This window comes from Bombus huntii, chromosome 6, assembly GCF_024542735.1.
Source record: "Bombus huntii isolate Logan2020A chromosome 6, iyBomHunt1.1, whole genome shotgun sequence".
Classification (NCBI taxonomy): domain Eukaryota; kingdom Metazoa; phylum Arthropoda; class Insecta; order Hymenoptera; family Apidae; genus Bombus; species Bombus huntii.
The window spans coordinates 3,180,587-3,198,110 of NC_066243.1; the positions used below are offsets into that span (position 1 = coordinate 3,180,587).

Genomic DNA, 17,524 nt, shown 5'->3' on the forward strand with positions numbered 1-17,524 from the left:
TTTAAGATGACAGGGATTCTTCATACCGTTAAATACGCGTCAGCGTATTTCATTTCAGCAAAGAAGGAAGCAGTTAGAATTGCAAAAACCACGTGCTTCGACGATAACGCAAATTATCGCAGAAGATACAACTTGGCAATAGTTACGACGTTGTAATCAATTTCAGCTTTTACGCTTTCAGTAAAAGTGTCATTGATAATATTTGGAGTAACTTAGCATGAAAAAGCATTTTCATGAAACGGCGACAACGCTAAAAGAGACGTAGATATTGTTTTAAAGTTCGTTCATTGAACTCTGTCTTCGTTCGGTTCTTGTTCCTTTGGTACCTCTGCGGCATTTACATTTCACAGCTGTCGCACAGTTTCGTTCTTCTCGAGGCAGACCAGATACTGAACTCGTTAAAACTTGCACAGCGTCGGATTTAAATTAGCGGTGAGAAACCAGGAAAATATCTCAAATGTTTCGCAAAGACCGATTCAAAGAATGAATAATTTACGGACAAAGTCAAACCTCCAGCAAACTTTCGATCTTCTGGCAATATCGTAAATTAATAATTGTTATCTTGATGAAATATTTCGCGAACTTTTCAAGTACGCAGCCTAATTTATATTTATCTTGATGAAGTATTACGAATTTTCAAAGTATACATCCTGTGGCGAATAATCACTCGACGTACGTTTTAATTAGCGAGTTATATCGTTTACCAACTTTTCGCTTCGACTCTTCTTATTTTCATCATAATTGAAATAATTAACGTCAGATTTCAATCTCTTTTGCTCGCGCCGAATTGGACTGGCTTCTGCTGAACTGTTCGTCACAACTTTCCATGTAAATTTACGCTGGTTCGTTTTGAGATATCGACGTTTTCTCAGAAGTATTTTGAAACTTAAAGAGGCGCTTCAAATTCACTTCGTCTCGCAATCGTCAAAAATCGTCAGAAATCTCGCAAGCAAAAAACAAGTTGTGTTAATACGCCAAGTGGCCTTGCATCACATCCGATGTACTGTATTTGCTACACTGTGTTGTACACACGGATGCAACAAATATTAAATAAACTTTATTTAAGATGTAAATATATTATTGAAGCTTCGTGAAAAATTACGGTAGAGTCGATATTTGAAGAGTTCCTTATGAATATACATTTTGCTCGCTTTTCCACAGTGACAAGCTTTATTTTTCACGTAACAAACATGGGCAGTAAACGTCTAATTTGAGATATTTTCTCCATAGATAATCTTGTCTTGCGATTGTCAAAACATAATTATAAAGTCCTCGTCTTATTTTTTTAGATTGAACGTCTCCGCCAAAATTGAACATCTTCTTATTTTCGAGAAATGATTAACGTACAATTCGGTTTTATGGGAAAATAATCTTTTTCCAATTATTTTTTCCGAACGACTACGATGTCACCGTTATTTTTTCGTTATGCTTTATCTTATTTTAGACAATTCGAAGTAAAAATGCACATGGATCGAACAGATAAGCGATGTTAATGGGTCTGGCCAAAAAGAATTGGTAAATAGAAATGGTAAATACATTTGGTTATAAACTCAATCATCGCGCTTTTAATTTACATGATCTTTCGTGTAGAATATATCAGTAGATAACGCCTAAGTTCTTCGACAGTTTTCCAGGAGATTGCCCACGAATCCGAGTAATATGGTAATTTGTGGCAACAGAAGGCAATTTATGCTAAGACATTTAGAAGCTTGCACTTAAGCAGCAGCAGCTGAACAATTTCTGCGAAAACGGCTGATGCGTTCGCAGGCAAAATCATATCGGCGTATACATGTGTATTTCTGTAGTGCGTATGAAACGTTTTCCTTGCTTTTTGACATATCCAAATCATTCTATGTATTCTATATAGCTTAATAATTCATTTTCATCCACATCAATGTGTAATTTTATCTCTGAATGAAAAAATTCATAAATAATGTGGAACATAATGGAGCGAGAAAGAAAAATAAGAAAATTAGTATTTAGATCTAAATATACTCTAACGATACTTAATACAATGAATTAAGAAGTCATTTTTTTACGTTTGTTACAGAACTTGAAGAATCAGATCATGACGACGAATCTGTGGGTCGAACAGGTGAGTGATATTAATTCATCTCCTTAGAAAGAATGACGACAGCTAGATTAAACACTGTCGGCTTAATCTGTCCTTAGAAAGATTATTCGTCGTGATATAACTCATCTGCGCAGCGATTTAATTACTAAAATTAATTACCGCTATATGTTCGTGACTCGTTTTCACAGTTTTAAACGCTTTGAATATATGGGACAGTTCAGAGAAGTATTCGAATATTTGACGCAGGAAATTTTTATGAATGTATTACGTATGCTATACGAAAGTTCTTGAAATTTTATTAACACTACGATGAGACACGATTATCGTCGTTATATCGATCAAATTTTACCAATGAAAATATATATAGATATAAATTACAAGTTACAATACATTTATCGCAAACATACATCCAACGAAGAATTAATACACGATTCTAATAGTCGTCTTGAACATGCAATTAGTGCTGAAAAGTGATCTCATTAAATATTCTGATATATAGTAAACAATTGATCGTGCAAATATTTTCCTGATCCTTTCGAGATGTATGTTTCCAATAAATATCTTGTAATTTCTATATGTATACTTCCAGATTCGTTTCAGATTTTACTACTATAATCGTGATAGTGGTATCTTGTCACAGTTAATGAAGTTTCAAAATGACATATTTATGCTTCTTCGGGTTTCAGTCGTTTCTTTATTAGTACGTTATACTTTGTTCCGAAGTTTCGTGATTTTCCGGACAGATCTGGAGAAAAAAAGAAGATACAAAAATTTAAAGAAAATTGAAACGTTGTAAAGATCGATATTATAGTTAATATTTAAGATTCTTATTATTGCATCGACAATGTACAGGATGTAAGAGAACGTATGGTGCACACTTCGGAAGCTGATTGTACTCGTAAAAACAATAGAAATAGGCTCGTATGAACATATGTTCTATCTATGTTCGACCATGAGATAAAACGAATTTTCTGTTCCGTTTTTGTGTTATCTGATTAATTGCTAATTATTGCCAATATTTAAGGTTCTCAACATCGTGTAGACAATATACAGGTTGCAACAAAACCTGTTAAAACAATAAAAATAAGATCAGGTAAATATATGTTCTATCTATGTTTGTTCATGAAAGACAACGAATTTTCTGCTTCGTTTTTATGTTGTCTGATTAATTGCTAATTATTGTCAATATTTAAGGTTCTCAATGTCATATCGACAATATATAGGTTGCAATAGAACCTGTTAAAACAAAGAAAATAAGCTCATGTAAATATGTGTTCTATCTATGTTTGTTCATGAAAGACAACGAATTTTCTGCTTTGTTTTTATGTTGTCTGATTAATTGCTAATTATTGTCAATATTTAAGGTTCTCAATGTCATATCGATAATATATAGGTTGCAACAGAACCTGTTAAAACAATAAAAATAAGCTCAGGTAAATATGTGTTCTATCTATGTTTGTTCATGAAAGACAACGAATTTTCTGCTTCGTTTTTATGTTGTCTGATTACTATCACAGAAGATGCTCAAAAAGACGATCCTGTATTTCAAAGCAAACCAGTAAACGTCTTGTCATGGTTCCGGTTACACTCTGAACGCTTGCTGGCGTTTCCCGAATTTGTCGGAAAGCTTGTCCTGTTCTGAAGCTTAGTATTTCGACTTGGTATATTCACTGGGTTTGTTCTGCTTACAAAATTCGTTATATCTCACGAACGAAGACACATAGGTAGATACGTTTATATCAATTTTTTTCATCCTTTTTACGTGTACAGTCAGATCCTGAAGTGAGTCTCACGTGTTCTGTTACATCCTGTATATCGATCGTCTAAAATCTAGGGACTCATAACATCGAGAAGTCTAAATATTAACAACAATATCGATGCTCTGAACGCCTCTTAACAAAAATACGGCTGCAACGCGAAGAACCGTAGAAATACGTAAAATTTCGAAATATTGCAAAATCCTTCGTATAATACGCATAATGCATCCGCAATAAGTTTCCATGTGCATCCAAACAGTTTCGCCAGTCACTGTATCATGTCTCGATGGTAAACGAATCTGAGCAACGCGGTAACGTCGTAAATGAACGATTACTTAAAATTGGAAATTGTGGGAGAAGTTTGAAGGAAAACAGGCGGACCAGCCGAATAGGCTGAAGGTGGCGCGGCGTAATTCGTGCGTGGGAAGTAACAGACGCTTAGGTATTTCGAGTCATCGTCAGCACAGTAACTGCAAATTGCTTCGCCAAGTAATATGTATTCGTGTAAGTACACAGCGTTGCGCGCCGTTTCTTTTGCTAGAAAGAATCAAGCTGAGGAGGGACGAGAGGCAAGACAGCAAGGTGCAGCAGCAAATGTAATTGAAGAATAATTAAGCGAGACCAATTAACATCCTTATCCTCGTTCTGCGAGCAACTTGAAAAACGTCTTCAAAGATAAATCCCGCTAAATACGTTAGACGTATACATGCAATTTACGGCCGTAAATCTACGAACGTGGCTCCTTCTTAACAGTGAATTTACTTTCTTGGTCAAGGATTTATGTATCCTTTAATTGATGTTGCTGCGAATAATTACCGAGATAAATAGTTCAGTGTGTGTGATGCTTGTTTCTCTTGGATCAGGAGATTGGACAGGAAGATGGCAGGAGAAACATGAGAGTACATGTACATAAAGTTGCTGAAATTTCCATAAAGCTACTGTATGTTTTACAGTAAAATCTTATAAATATCCCATTTTAATGACAAGTCTGTGTATGATACCATTTTGGAAGAAATAGAAAAGAAACGTATATGTAGAAATGGTTTTAATAACATTCACAGAAAGAATTGCAGATGATAATTTTATTTATCAACACGATAACGCTCCGATTTACACGTCAAAACGTACAAAACAATGGCTACATGAAAAGGAATATCAAGGATTTAACATGGCCAGCTTGTTCCCCAGATTAGAATTCCATAGAAAATCTTTGGGGGCTCATTGCGAGAAAATGTCATGCATTGCAGGCAATATAATTCCATTGGTGAATTATCAAACGTGGACGTCTATCGATAGAAAAATATTACAAAATTTGTATAAACTATCGATATGGAAACAGCGAGCAAGTTACTGTCAATTTGCATTTTATTTATTTAAAGAGCGCGTTGGTTTTATAGAAATTTTGAATTTTGTCTTCTGTTAAATTATATTTTTACGTTAATTATATCATTTTATATTAATTTAATTAATTATATCTTTTATATCTTTTGAAAGAAATGCTATTTCCGTTGTCACAACCGAAGCACGTGTTTTTTTTTCTAATTTTCCCAAAATGCTATCATACACAAACTTATCGTTAGAATAAAATGATCGTAAGATTTTACCAAAGAACACAGTGGCCATATGGAAATTTGGACCGCTGTAATGAAAATAAAGTTGTTCGAGAATTTTTTACAAATTTTCTGTGTCCCATATTCGATACTACATATTTTTCTACCTCGTTGCATTTCATTTTTTTTTTTACACTTTTTATCGCGACTTCAAGATAACGTTTTAATTTTTGTATAAATTTAAACTAGCGCTATTTTAACATAACGTTTATTTTAACACACAACTATCGATTTTGTCTTGTTCTAGCGCTGGTTTCATTGGAAACGAGCATGTTTCTTTTTATTGGGAAGTTTTTAAAATCTGGCGTTCGATATCAAATGCAGTTATCCGATATCCGTGTCGATTTTCTGACTTCGCTGTCATTTTGTGGCGAGCAAATACCGTTCAAATACGTGCAATAAAAATTTGTATGCATTTATAGGAAATTTGAAAGTACAGAATTGCACGAAATGCACATATTGTTCAAAGTATAGTGCTTCCTACAACACTTGCTAGGTAAAACAATTTTCCACCAAGGTTCCACTGTTTTAATTATATTCTCAAAAATATGAATTTGCATAAAAATTCGCAGTCTACTAGCACGATACTTATATCCATGGTTGGTGTGTGTGATCATTCTGTTTGCACGCGTGTGCTAATTAACAAACTACTCGAAGGACCAGTCTCGTGATGAGATGCAAGGAAATAGATTGAGAAACTTATCGTAGAATCCTTTCCCTTTGACTTCTTATTTCTTCCTACTTTAACGAGAACTTTTGCTCTTCGTTGGCTTATTAATTAAACTGTTTATCTGTCGAATTAATTAACTTCACAAACCAAGAAGCAAGGCAAATTGATGTAATTATAAAAGATGAACTTGACACTGAGATCTAAAAAATTTCAAAAATTAGAGTTGACCACTTTGGCCTGTGAACGATTCAATTGTCAATTACACGTTGATTCATCAATTTTTATAAATCAATCAACACTCCACCAATAATATACATATACTTTTACTTGTTTACTCCTCTTTACTGTTTATACATCGAAAGAGTTTTCATGTTATGGGAAATGTCCATGAAAGATCATCCACGAAATTTTGAACATTTCTTTATTCAAGTCTTTTTTACGTTATTTAAAATACATAGTTCCGTTTAATTGCTTAATTAATAGGTCTCGTAGGAGTAAGTTAAAGATCTCGAAACTACGAGATTTATGGCATCAATCGGTCTATTAATACGTACGTTTGTGGGCTGAAAAATTTCTCGAGAAAGTTAAATTACGCCTCTGCGTCCGAGAAGAATTACCGCCTATATCAGTCTCATAACTAATCAACACTGAAACTACCGATAGTTAACACGAAGTTATATCTACCAAAACCAATCAAAATGGCTGGTCTTTAAAAAATACGTAATAATAGAATATTTTTATATTTATTGATTTATTATTTTCCCATAGAAGAAATTCCGTGTTATGTAGTAGATTTTTGATATTATTAATCCATCTGGGATCCCTAAACGAGGGTTGACACATTTATAAAATTGTAGAACCAGTCATTTTGATTGGTGTGGTATTTCTAGTGTTAGCATCTAGCGATCTAGCGATCGATCCGGAATTTTCCTGATAACTGATATCGTCATATCGAATGATACGCGGTAAAAATTTTAATAATGTGTGGCAAGTTGTACAAAACGAGAAAACTGGTTAATTGGGGTTCGATAAACAGATTACAGGATCCTTTTACACTTTGACAAGTACCGGTCATTTTGACTGGTATTGGTATAAGTAGCCTTGATACAAAATTATTTTCAATTTGAATACTTAAAAAACAAAATAAAGCTCATTATATTATTCTTTAGTTATCGTTGAGAAAGTCATTACATCATTGTGGGAAGAAAATACAACATGAAGTAGGAATTTTAAAATAAAATTGTAAAACCAATCAATTTGACTGGTGCGGCAGTTCTAGTATTAAGGAGTGTTGTGAGCAAAGATTAAAACAGGCTAGGAAAACAGATAAATACTGTAGTATCATGGACGAGGGGCCTGGAGATGTCGTGCAAATTATAAACAAGCGGCTGCTGAGCATGTGCGTGGTGGGGCTAAGACAAAAGGTATGAGGCTAAGACAAAAGGCAAGGAGTTGCTATGGGACATAAACGAATTAACGGCAGTGTGAGTTGAGAAGCCAGAGAGTGCAGATTGCGTTGTCAAGATAGTGTTGTTAGCGTTGTTGAGAGAGAGTTGAATCTGTGGTGACGAGAGTTGTTAATTAAATACCTAGTTGTCTTAATTGCAATGCGTTGTTGCGATTAGTTCATGTTAAATAACCATCGTTTTCTGTTTCATTAACATCTGTTTAATCCATTTATTATTAATAAACTAATTATAATAATTTACGATACTACAATACTGAGCTCAAGGTTCATTTTCCTTCCAGTTGCTTTTCATCTCGCATGCCAAGAATAAAGTTTATGAAGCAAATTCTATAGCGAGAAGAGTCTTCCTTTCTAAACTAAAAGTTTTTAGTTTCATCATCGGCTAGTAATACTTTTGTTTCTAGTAAAATATAGTGAAAGTTACGTTTTTAATAGAAATTGCGAGGAAAGTTACTGCACCATCTATTCTGAAAATTCGTTTTACGATCGAAATTAACATTTTTAGAAGAGACAACATTAATCTTTCATTATTTGTAAAAGATAGAGATCATCGATAATATATTTCTATTGGCAAATGAGCTTTCTTCTTTCCCATTCACCACGTTGATAAACTGTTTCAGAGTTTCTGCATCGGAAAACCGACCCTTTGCGCTCATTACCGATGCGAACTCTGTTTTCTCCACGTTGCCTTGCTCCTTCTCTTCTGCTTTCATATTATTCTTCCACTTTCTCTTTTCCTTATTTTGTCCTTTATCTTGTATGCCTTTCTACTATTCATTCTCTCTACAAATCGTACCTCATTTATTTTCACATCTTGCTTTTCTATTTCTTAATTTATTTTACACACTCTTTTATACAGAGTGTTTCGCCTAGTTTCATCGCTCAAAACGTCTGCTACAATTACAGTCTTATAAAAATGTTCCTTGTTTCCCCTTTCTGAATCTATTTCGTACACTCTTCTATACTGGAATTTTTATTTCGCTTAGTTTCGTCATGCAAAATGTCTGTTATCATTAGAGTCTCATACGAATTTTCGTAGATGAAATTTCGAAAATAGAATGGTTTTAGAGCACGTAGTGGCAATAGTTCTATACTACTTGAAAGGATTAATAAGATGGAAAAATCAAGATTATTTTCTTAAATGGAATGGCTATATTTTATTTATTGTAGGTCGTAATCACTTCGAAAACGTATTGCATAACTCACAACGTCATACGTATGAGTCTTTCAACCCTCCAATTCTCGAAATTCAAATTATAATGCAATATTGGAAACATTGTCCATTTTTTTCTATTTATATTTCTGTCGACACAAATTAGATTTCAAGGGTTTATTTTGAAATGTATGTGAGGTATATTATTCTTTTCGTATCTTTACTATAAATTAAGCCTTTTTCGCCACATTTCATTATTTTAACGACCAGTAAAACAGTTCAACTCTACAATAAAGAAAAGCGATTGAAAAAGGCACGAAATTAAAGATCTTGCTAGTATTAGAAATTAAAGCGTTGAAATAGGCAGAATCTATGATATTCTTATTTTAGACTAGAACAAATGAAAGATTGCACTTGTATTGCCTACCCCACGCAACTGGAAGGTTCAGATCGTCGAAAACTATGTGAAAAAAATTTACTGACAAGTTTCAAGTAACAATATTATTAGTAAAATAATGTTCTATTTAATCTTCTACTTTAGAGATAGCTCCACTTGTTTATCATGCTAACAATAAGTCATTAACAGAACACGGTATTGTAGTATCGTGGAGAAATGACCTAAGTGCCGTTAGGCCAAAAGGGCCTGGCAGCTTTTATCGGGAGTCGTTACCTGAAGAGTCGAGTGGAATAGTCGTGAGTTGAGAGTCGAATGGAGTAGTCGTGAGTTGAGAGTCGAGTGGAGTAGTCGTGAGTTGAGAGTCGAGTTGAGATAGTCGTGAGTGAAGAGTCGAGTTGTGAGGAGTCAAATCGTGAGTTGAGAGTCGAGTGGAGTAGTCGTGAGTTGAGAGTCGAGTTGAGATAGTCGTGAGTGGAGAGTCGAGTTATGAGCAGTCAAGTCGTGAGTTGAGAATCGAGTGGTGAGGAGTCGAGTGGTGAGGAGTCGAGAGTTGAGTTGCCGAGTTGTTATAAGTTGTAAACTATTAGTTGTGAGTTGTGAATTAACTATTTAATTATCTTAGTTGTAGCACATTACTGTATTTAGTTCACGTTACATATATATCTATAAAATACACATGTCTGACCAGGGGATGTAATAAATGCAATAAACAATAAATAAAAAAAATCGTTAATTTTATTCAATGTACAATAGGATAGTACTTAAAGATTGTGGATAAAGGCATGCCAGAAACGATTTATCTGCAAAAGAAAAACATGGCCAGGAAGCAGTGCAAGAACAGAACATTTGAATTACGAGAGGAAACTTCAGCATTCTTATGAATTTCGAAATCTTTGCAAGCAATTAAGAGAAATGGAAAGTTTCAAGAAATTGTGTCAGAAACACTTTCACAGAAACCGACAATCGGTGATATAAGTGAAACTGTTGCCTCAGCAATAGTTGCACACGATTCTCAGATTAGTTTCAGAACAATTTCACGTGATCCAGTAATATCTGTGGCAATGCGATCCGAATCTTACATCGATGTAAAGTTTCGCTATGCTATTTGCCATAGGAAATTGCACGAAAATAGTCTTATCTGTCGCATGATACTCCATCTATGTGTCGTAGATCCGCTTCGACGTAATAATTCGTCTCGTTTTATTGAAATTACAATTCATCTGATTTACTGATAAAGCCGTTTCCACGAGAGATGATTCGTAGAGGGTTCGTACAGTTTCCACAAGTTGTGAAAAAGCAGATTATCAGAGCAGAATTATGGCAACGTTAGTGGATATAAATCGGCTACTATCTTCTATAACAATGCAACGATATCTCAACGATATTCAAAATGTATTTGAATCAACGGCGCGCTATTTGATCATTTCTGTTGATTTTTTTCCTACAATTAAAATGTTGAAAAAAAGATGTTGATAAGGAAGAGATATTTTCGCAAGAGTAGAAGATTAAACAGAATGTTAATTCATATCGGACTCCGAAAGCTCTTACTGCTGTACGTCATTGAGTTCGTTTCATGAGTTACTTTAATGTAGCTACTACTTTATTTAAACGAGTTAAATGTAGCGTTTAATTTAAAAAGACGAGACAAGTTGACTTTTATGTCTTATTAATCCTTGCCAGTAAGATAAAGATAGTTTCGTAAGAAACTTTTTATAGAATTGCGCAAGTTGTATAGTTTTTGTAAGAAACTTTCCTATAAAATGTTAATGGTAGCAGACATAACGATGGATGAAACGTTGTAACTTTTGAACTAATTAATTATTAATTATCGTACAATCGCACAGTAAAAATGATTGCACAGTTTATATACACAATATGTCCTTTTTCACTGGAAAAGTTCAAATGTCTGAAAAAAAGTTGTATGATATCAACGAGGACATACTGTTTCCCAGACAGTTCATGGTGCGAAAGACACAAGTTTGTAGCGTTTTGAAAACGTTTGACTGTCAGTTGCAAGAATATGTAATAAGAAAAGACGGTATAAAAAATAAAAATTCTGATGTCACCCTTGCAGGACGTTTCAAGGTCGTCACAAGGTAAACTATGCAAAGCAAAGCTATGCGAAATAGAATATTCCCCGCGATACCGTACAACTTTTGTCTCAGACATTTCTTCGTATCATTCGTACTTCTTCAAATATTTAAACGTTGCCGGTTAAATAGAACATACCTATATACAGGGTGCTTCCTTTCTACCTCGTCAAATGGCCAGCAAATTGTACGTTTGAACGTAAGCAAAGATGTTATATAAATAATGGATCGTGAATGCTCCATTACAAAGTTACAACAAAATACCATAATTTTAAATGAATGCACTCTCGTTCCATGGATTTTTCATGTTTACAAAAAATGTCGTCCGTTCTTGCAGACAGAAAATCAACGATACATTCGAAATGATACATTCAGTCTATTGCCATTCTTTCACTTCACCGAATGCAGTATCAATCATCTGTATCAATTCCCCAAACGAATTAATTTCTGCCCGACACATTTCAATCTTTTCCACAAATAGAAATCGCTCCATTAAATCGGTCGAAAATTCAAAAGATAGAAATTAGTCGATACATTTATCGCGATATCTTTTCTACAGCTTCGTAAGTGAGCATTAATCGTAAGAATATGCTGATACCGTTTGACCGTATACAACTGAAACACCCTGTATATGTACTATTTGTTTTGTCCCCGTTGAAATTTTAATATTTTTCCATTTACTAGGCGTCGGTTTTTTCTTTCCCTCGTTTCTTTACGATTTCATACTTTCTCTGGCTGTCTGTCATCGTCCCCTGTGTCTGAAGGCGGTGCAAATTTAATCGTTGCCGCGTTCTCGTTTGTACTGCACAAATTCTGCCAACAACGTTTTCCATGACGTTTCTCCCTTCTCTGGGTAATTTTTCACGGTGACAGCTCGGTTCGTCACTGCTTGACGATTCATAACCGTATTGTACCATATGGCGAACACTTGTTTGGTCGGCCGTGACGTTCGATAAAGACGGGATTTGAAATCGAGAACAGGAGCAACGGAGAAACAGAGAGAGTGTGTGGCAGCGACGTTTCAGATCGTTACACTGACAAGAGTCACATCCGTTTCTCTGTGTACTTATGCGTGTACGTGCGCTGCCAGGTATTCTGCACGCGTCTCCCAGCGACACGCCATCCTTCAACGTCGAAACCACCCTCTTTAGCTTCCGACTAACCCTCCGAACCGACCGTTTGCGACAACCTACTAGCTACTGCGTACAACCGGTTTGCCTTCGGCTAGCGCTCGCTTGCGACGACTATACACGCGTGCCACGTGTAACTGAGGGTAATGACGAGACTTGTCCGTGTTGTATCGTTTCGAACCGGGCTGTTGGTTTCGCGAAACTCGTTGTCCTTTCGTTGCCGACGACTTTGTTCCGGACCAAATGCTCCTGTACAATTGAAAAATCGCCGTTGCACGTGAGCACTGAGAGACAGCAGTGGCGTCGACCAATGAGGTATACCGGTCTTTGTACCATTTTCTAGCATCTGGTTTTTGTAAAACCGATGAATTATCGCTTGGAAACTAATGTAGAGGAAAATAGCTGGTCGAAACGAGGTTCTTTGAAAAGTAGCCTGAGGATTTTCATGCAGATTTGTGTCTTCTTAGGCACGGGTAAAGGAAAGCAGCTGGAGCAGAGCTTTGCATATTTTTGCATGTTAGGTTTTTGCATAACGTGCGTTGTTGCAACTTTGAATTTCCTACAAATAGGAAATATATTGTATAAGCGCATTTTGACTAGAAAGTTTTTGTTATTGAATGAAAGTTTTAGATCTGATAGTTTCCATGAATCAGTTAAAAGTTACGTAAAAGGAACATGTAAATTATTTTCATCGCCATTGGAGATAATTGAAGAAGTAATCAGGAAATGTTGATTTGAAAATGTAAATTTGCTAATAATAAAAACAAGTTCTTTCTAAACTGTTTTGCAAAATATTCCAATATCATTTGCATTTTGTGGACCATCGATTCTTGTTTTTATAATGTAAAATTATAGTCAGCATTAAGACAACCACAACATAATGTTTTTGAAGTAATCCTAAATGGCAGAACATGAATGCTTAGGTACAGATATAGATTCGTGTGTTACGTTCTTGTATTTTGAATAAATATACAAGTGGCAAAAGAAGATGTTATGTAAGAATACGGTTTTTAGGAAATGAAAATGTGAAAGCTTTTTATTTCTTATATACATACGTATGTATGTGCAAGTAATAGCAGACGAACGACATACATAGCTAATTCTTGTGTTGTGAAATTGCTCGGCTGATGTGTAAAGTTAAATTTAAGAAATTTTAAAAAGCAATTTTTAATTAGGAATAGATTCACTTAAAACATAACTTTTAATTTAATTCTAAGATATCGATTTTTAATTGAAAATAAATTCAATTGAGACTTGTACTTTTGAATTTTGTAGAAGTTTAACCTTCTTTTTCGTGTGTATGTATAACGTGAGAGTGTCTAATATGCGTACTTAGTATATGCAACGTACATGTTGATATTACACATTCACACAGACTAAACATGCCAAACACATACACACACGCAATTTAAATGCAACAGTGCAACCCCTCTGTAATTATTTTGCCGGAAATTATTCTAATGCTGGCGGCACGCTTTTTATTTTAAAAGTGCGATAGAACGACTGTAAAAAAGGAATTTTTAAGGTAACGTTGTAATAGAGAGACGCCAATTTTTGAATCCCTCATGATTTTAATTTAACAAATTTGTTCAACCCCGTAGAACCAGTTAATTCTTTGAGCTCCATTTTTTATTGTAAAAGTACGTTGCGGAAAAAAAGACCTCTGCGAGTCAAACTAAAGGCTTTTCCTACCAAAATGACTGCACGATTATTTTTCACAAAGTTATGACGTTGCCTAATGGTTCAAAGAGCGACAATTTTTTGACGAAAATTTAACGCTTGTCCAATTTACCACACAATACATAACAAACGCAACATTCTTAGAAATGATCGACGTTTGTACTTTTATCTAAAGTATACAGTTTAGAAAAAAGGGAAACATCTTTCATACTGTTTCTCTGAAAGCCTGTCTACATAAAGAAGCCTGGATTTATTTATATTACACAAATATATAGCTATTTGATTACTAAATACTTTTTCAAAAAATCAAATGAATTTCTCCGGTAATTACTTGACAATAGCAACGAAGTATTAGCATTAAAAATATATAAGAACTCACAACTTTAACACTAGAACTACCGATAGTTAACACGAAGTTATTTCTACCAAAACTAATCAAAATGACTGATCTTTAAAAAATACGTAATGATAGAATATTTTTATATTTATTGATTTATTATTTTTTACAGGAAGAATTCAAAGTTATGTAGTACATTTTTGGTATTATTAATCCATCTGGGATCCCTAAACGAGGGTTGACACCTTTATAAAATTGTAGAACCAGTCATTTTGATTGGTGTAGTATTTCTAGTGTTAGCATCTAGTGATCTAGCGATCGATCCGGAATTTTCCTGATAACTGATATCATCATATCGAATGATAGGCGGTACAAATTTTAAAAACGTGTGGCAAGTTGTACAAAACGAGGAAACTGGTTAATTGGGGTTCGATAAACAGATTGCAGGATCCTTTTACACTTTGACAAGTACCAGTTATTTTGACTGCTATTGGTATAATTAGCCTTGATACAAAATTATTTTCAGTTTGAATACATAAAAGACAAAATAAAATTCATTATATTATTCTTTTAGTTATCGTTGCGAAAGTCATTACATCATTGCGGAAAAAAATATAACATGAAGTAGGAATTTTAAAATAAAATTGTAAAACCAGTCAATTTGACTGGTAGTTCTAGTGTTAATTTTATTAATAGCTTTTAGATATTACATCGTAATAAGAACAAAATTAAAGTAATATTAGCTATCCTTAATTTGTACGATGAAGTAATGGAACATTTTCTTATGGTATTTCTAATCTACCGACAAAACTTTCCCGCAGCATTACACATTTGTACGGCTGGATTAACGTGTACAAGGTTTGGGAGCAGAATAGCGAAGTACCGGAGCTTTCGATGTATAATGCAGGTTAAATTGGTAGATAGGTTAAAGACCTTGGTTCTTCAAAATGTTCATCGATCCGAGCAGAATAACTTAAGTTCCAAAGTGATGAAAGCACTCTTGTATTCGATGGTGAGTATGATTATATTGAATATGTAACACTTTGAACACGAACGATTGATCTAATAGACGGATCCAATTTTCAACTATACAAAGGAGACATACATTGAAAGGTAGAAGATAAAATATTCGCCTGTAAACGATTTTTATGTCATTTCTAAAAGGGACGTTATTTCAACAATTTGATTATTTAAACATCACTCAGTGTTTTTCTAATTTTTGTTTTCTTTAGTTTATTTTAATTTATTTTACATTTTAGTTTATATTAAAGTAAATGTTGCTGCAAAACATCCAAAAAGGAATAAATAAATGACTATGTTTGGTAAAATAAAATAGAAATTAAAAATAGATTTTACCGTAACCATTTTAAGTTCGAAAACTAACGAGAAGATTGATATGTTTTTTAGAATTTTCATTTGCAAAGTCAAATTAATGGTCAAATTTATTCCAATTTGGTCAAATGTCAAATTTTTAAGTATGTGAATTGCGATGTTTTTAATGCTATTCTGAGTCTGAAGAGAAATTAAAGGGCTTTAAAGCATTTGAACTTCTAGAACTGAATGAAAAAGTTAATTTTTCGTAAAAGAATATGTAAAAATTTATAATGTTAAGAGCGGTAAAATATCCGATCTATATTATGCACAAAATATAGTAACCGATTAAATATTTTTGCTTTTAATAGCGAGTCCTCGAAATTATTACGAATATTTGATCAAAGTTTCAAATGGCAAAGTAATAATGTGCATTGTCTTACGAAAAAAGTTTGTTCGAGTTAACATTATTATACCGTGGACAATGAAACTTTTATTACTCAAGATGGTAATTCAGATGGCCATTTTAAAAGCTTTTCTTTAACTATTTCAATTTCATTTCAATCTGCTGAAAAATCGAGTCTATTTCTAACCATGGAACGGAAGTGGTGACAAATTCACTTCTCATTGCCCGCGCTGAAAGTCGATAAAACGACAATAGGATCCCGCTGTTATCTTGTTTGGTAGAAAATTGACAATTACGCGCTTTTGCCTATTTAATTTGCGCGATTCTTCTTTGCTTCTAGTACGCACGGCGTAGAAATGTCGGTTTTACGGCTTTATCCTATAAAAGGTTAATTAAAATCTTTTAATTAATTTAAAATGTTTAATTAATCTTGGTACACCCTTTGTGATATGATGCTACGGAAATAAAATTTAGAAATAATCCTTTTCTACATATATAGAGTAAATTCAATGTTCTTTGAATACAAAATGGATAAATTTTTTAAGGAATCTTTCATTAACGTCCATTTTCACGCATTTAAGTTTAATTCAGCGAATAATCTTTTACTAACGAGTTTAAGATTTTGGTTAAAACTTAATAAAAAAATAATTTATTCTTTTCTAATAATTCATTTCATAGTAATAATGTCGTAACAACGAAAAATTACATCACGAAGACTTTGTGAACGAGAATATGAAAATTACAATTATACGAATAATTTTTATAAAAATTAGAACCATATCTATTACTACTCTGAGCAAAAAATAAAAATGGGAGCAGGCAAAATTTGCTACAGTATTAATGGACAAAATTTTACTACATTTTCATGTTAAAATTTTTATTTTTTATTCATTTTAGCAAGTAACTTTCTGGTCGTTTTATTTTATGTATTTAATCTAATGCATTTATGGAATTTCTCATTATCAATTTTTAAGTATTAAACAGTGTGCAGTAGGAGAAACTAGATATAGTATCCATGTATATTTTATTAAAGAAATTTAATTCACATTCATTATAAATTAAAGCTTGAACAAATTTGTTCTCTTTAGAATATAAGCTAAAAATTTTATTTTTAGTGAATTCGTTAATAACGAGAAGATTTTGTTTTAATTAACATCGTTTCATTTTAGAAACGAGCGAATTCTCGTTAAAATAAAGAGGCCGAAGGACAACAGTTCTTCGTGTTTAGGGGCGTAATTTTCGAGATACATTAAGATCTCGTTATAAAAGCACAAACATTTCATTAAAGCAGTTTGCTGTGAGTTTCTTCGTAAAACTCGCCCTCTCGACAGCCATTCATTGACACCAGACTTAATCTATGTACATCAGACTTGAGCTATGTACACCAAACTTGATCTATCTACACCAGACTTAATCTATAGACACCAAACTTTATCTGTCT

The 17,524-nt window shown here is 33.7% G+C and overlaps 1 protein-coding gene across 12 annotated transcripts in view; it reads left to right on the forward strand.

The window, feature by feature from the left end:
• The window catches only part of LOC126866589 (acetylcholine receptor subunit alpha-like), a 382,525-nt gene that overhangs the window by 106,093 nt on the left and 258,908 nt on the right, over positions 1-17,524 (forward strand). For 9 of the 12 annotated variants that reach the window (XM_050620377.1, XM_050620376.1, XM_050620382.1 and 6 more), the window contains one exon: positions 2,051-2,095. In XM_050620377.1, coding sequence (XP_050476334.1) covers positions 2,051-2,095 — 45 coding nt within the window. Of the gene's footprint in view, positions 1-2,050; positions 2,096-17,524 lie in introns of those variants that run through there. The other 3 variants (XM_050620384.1, XM_050620387.1, XM_050620388.1) reach the window with 2 other exon arrangements.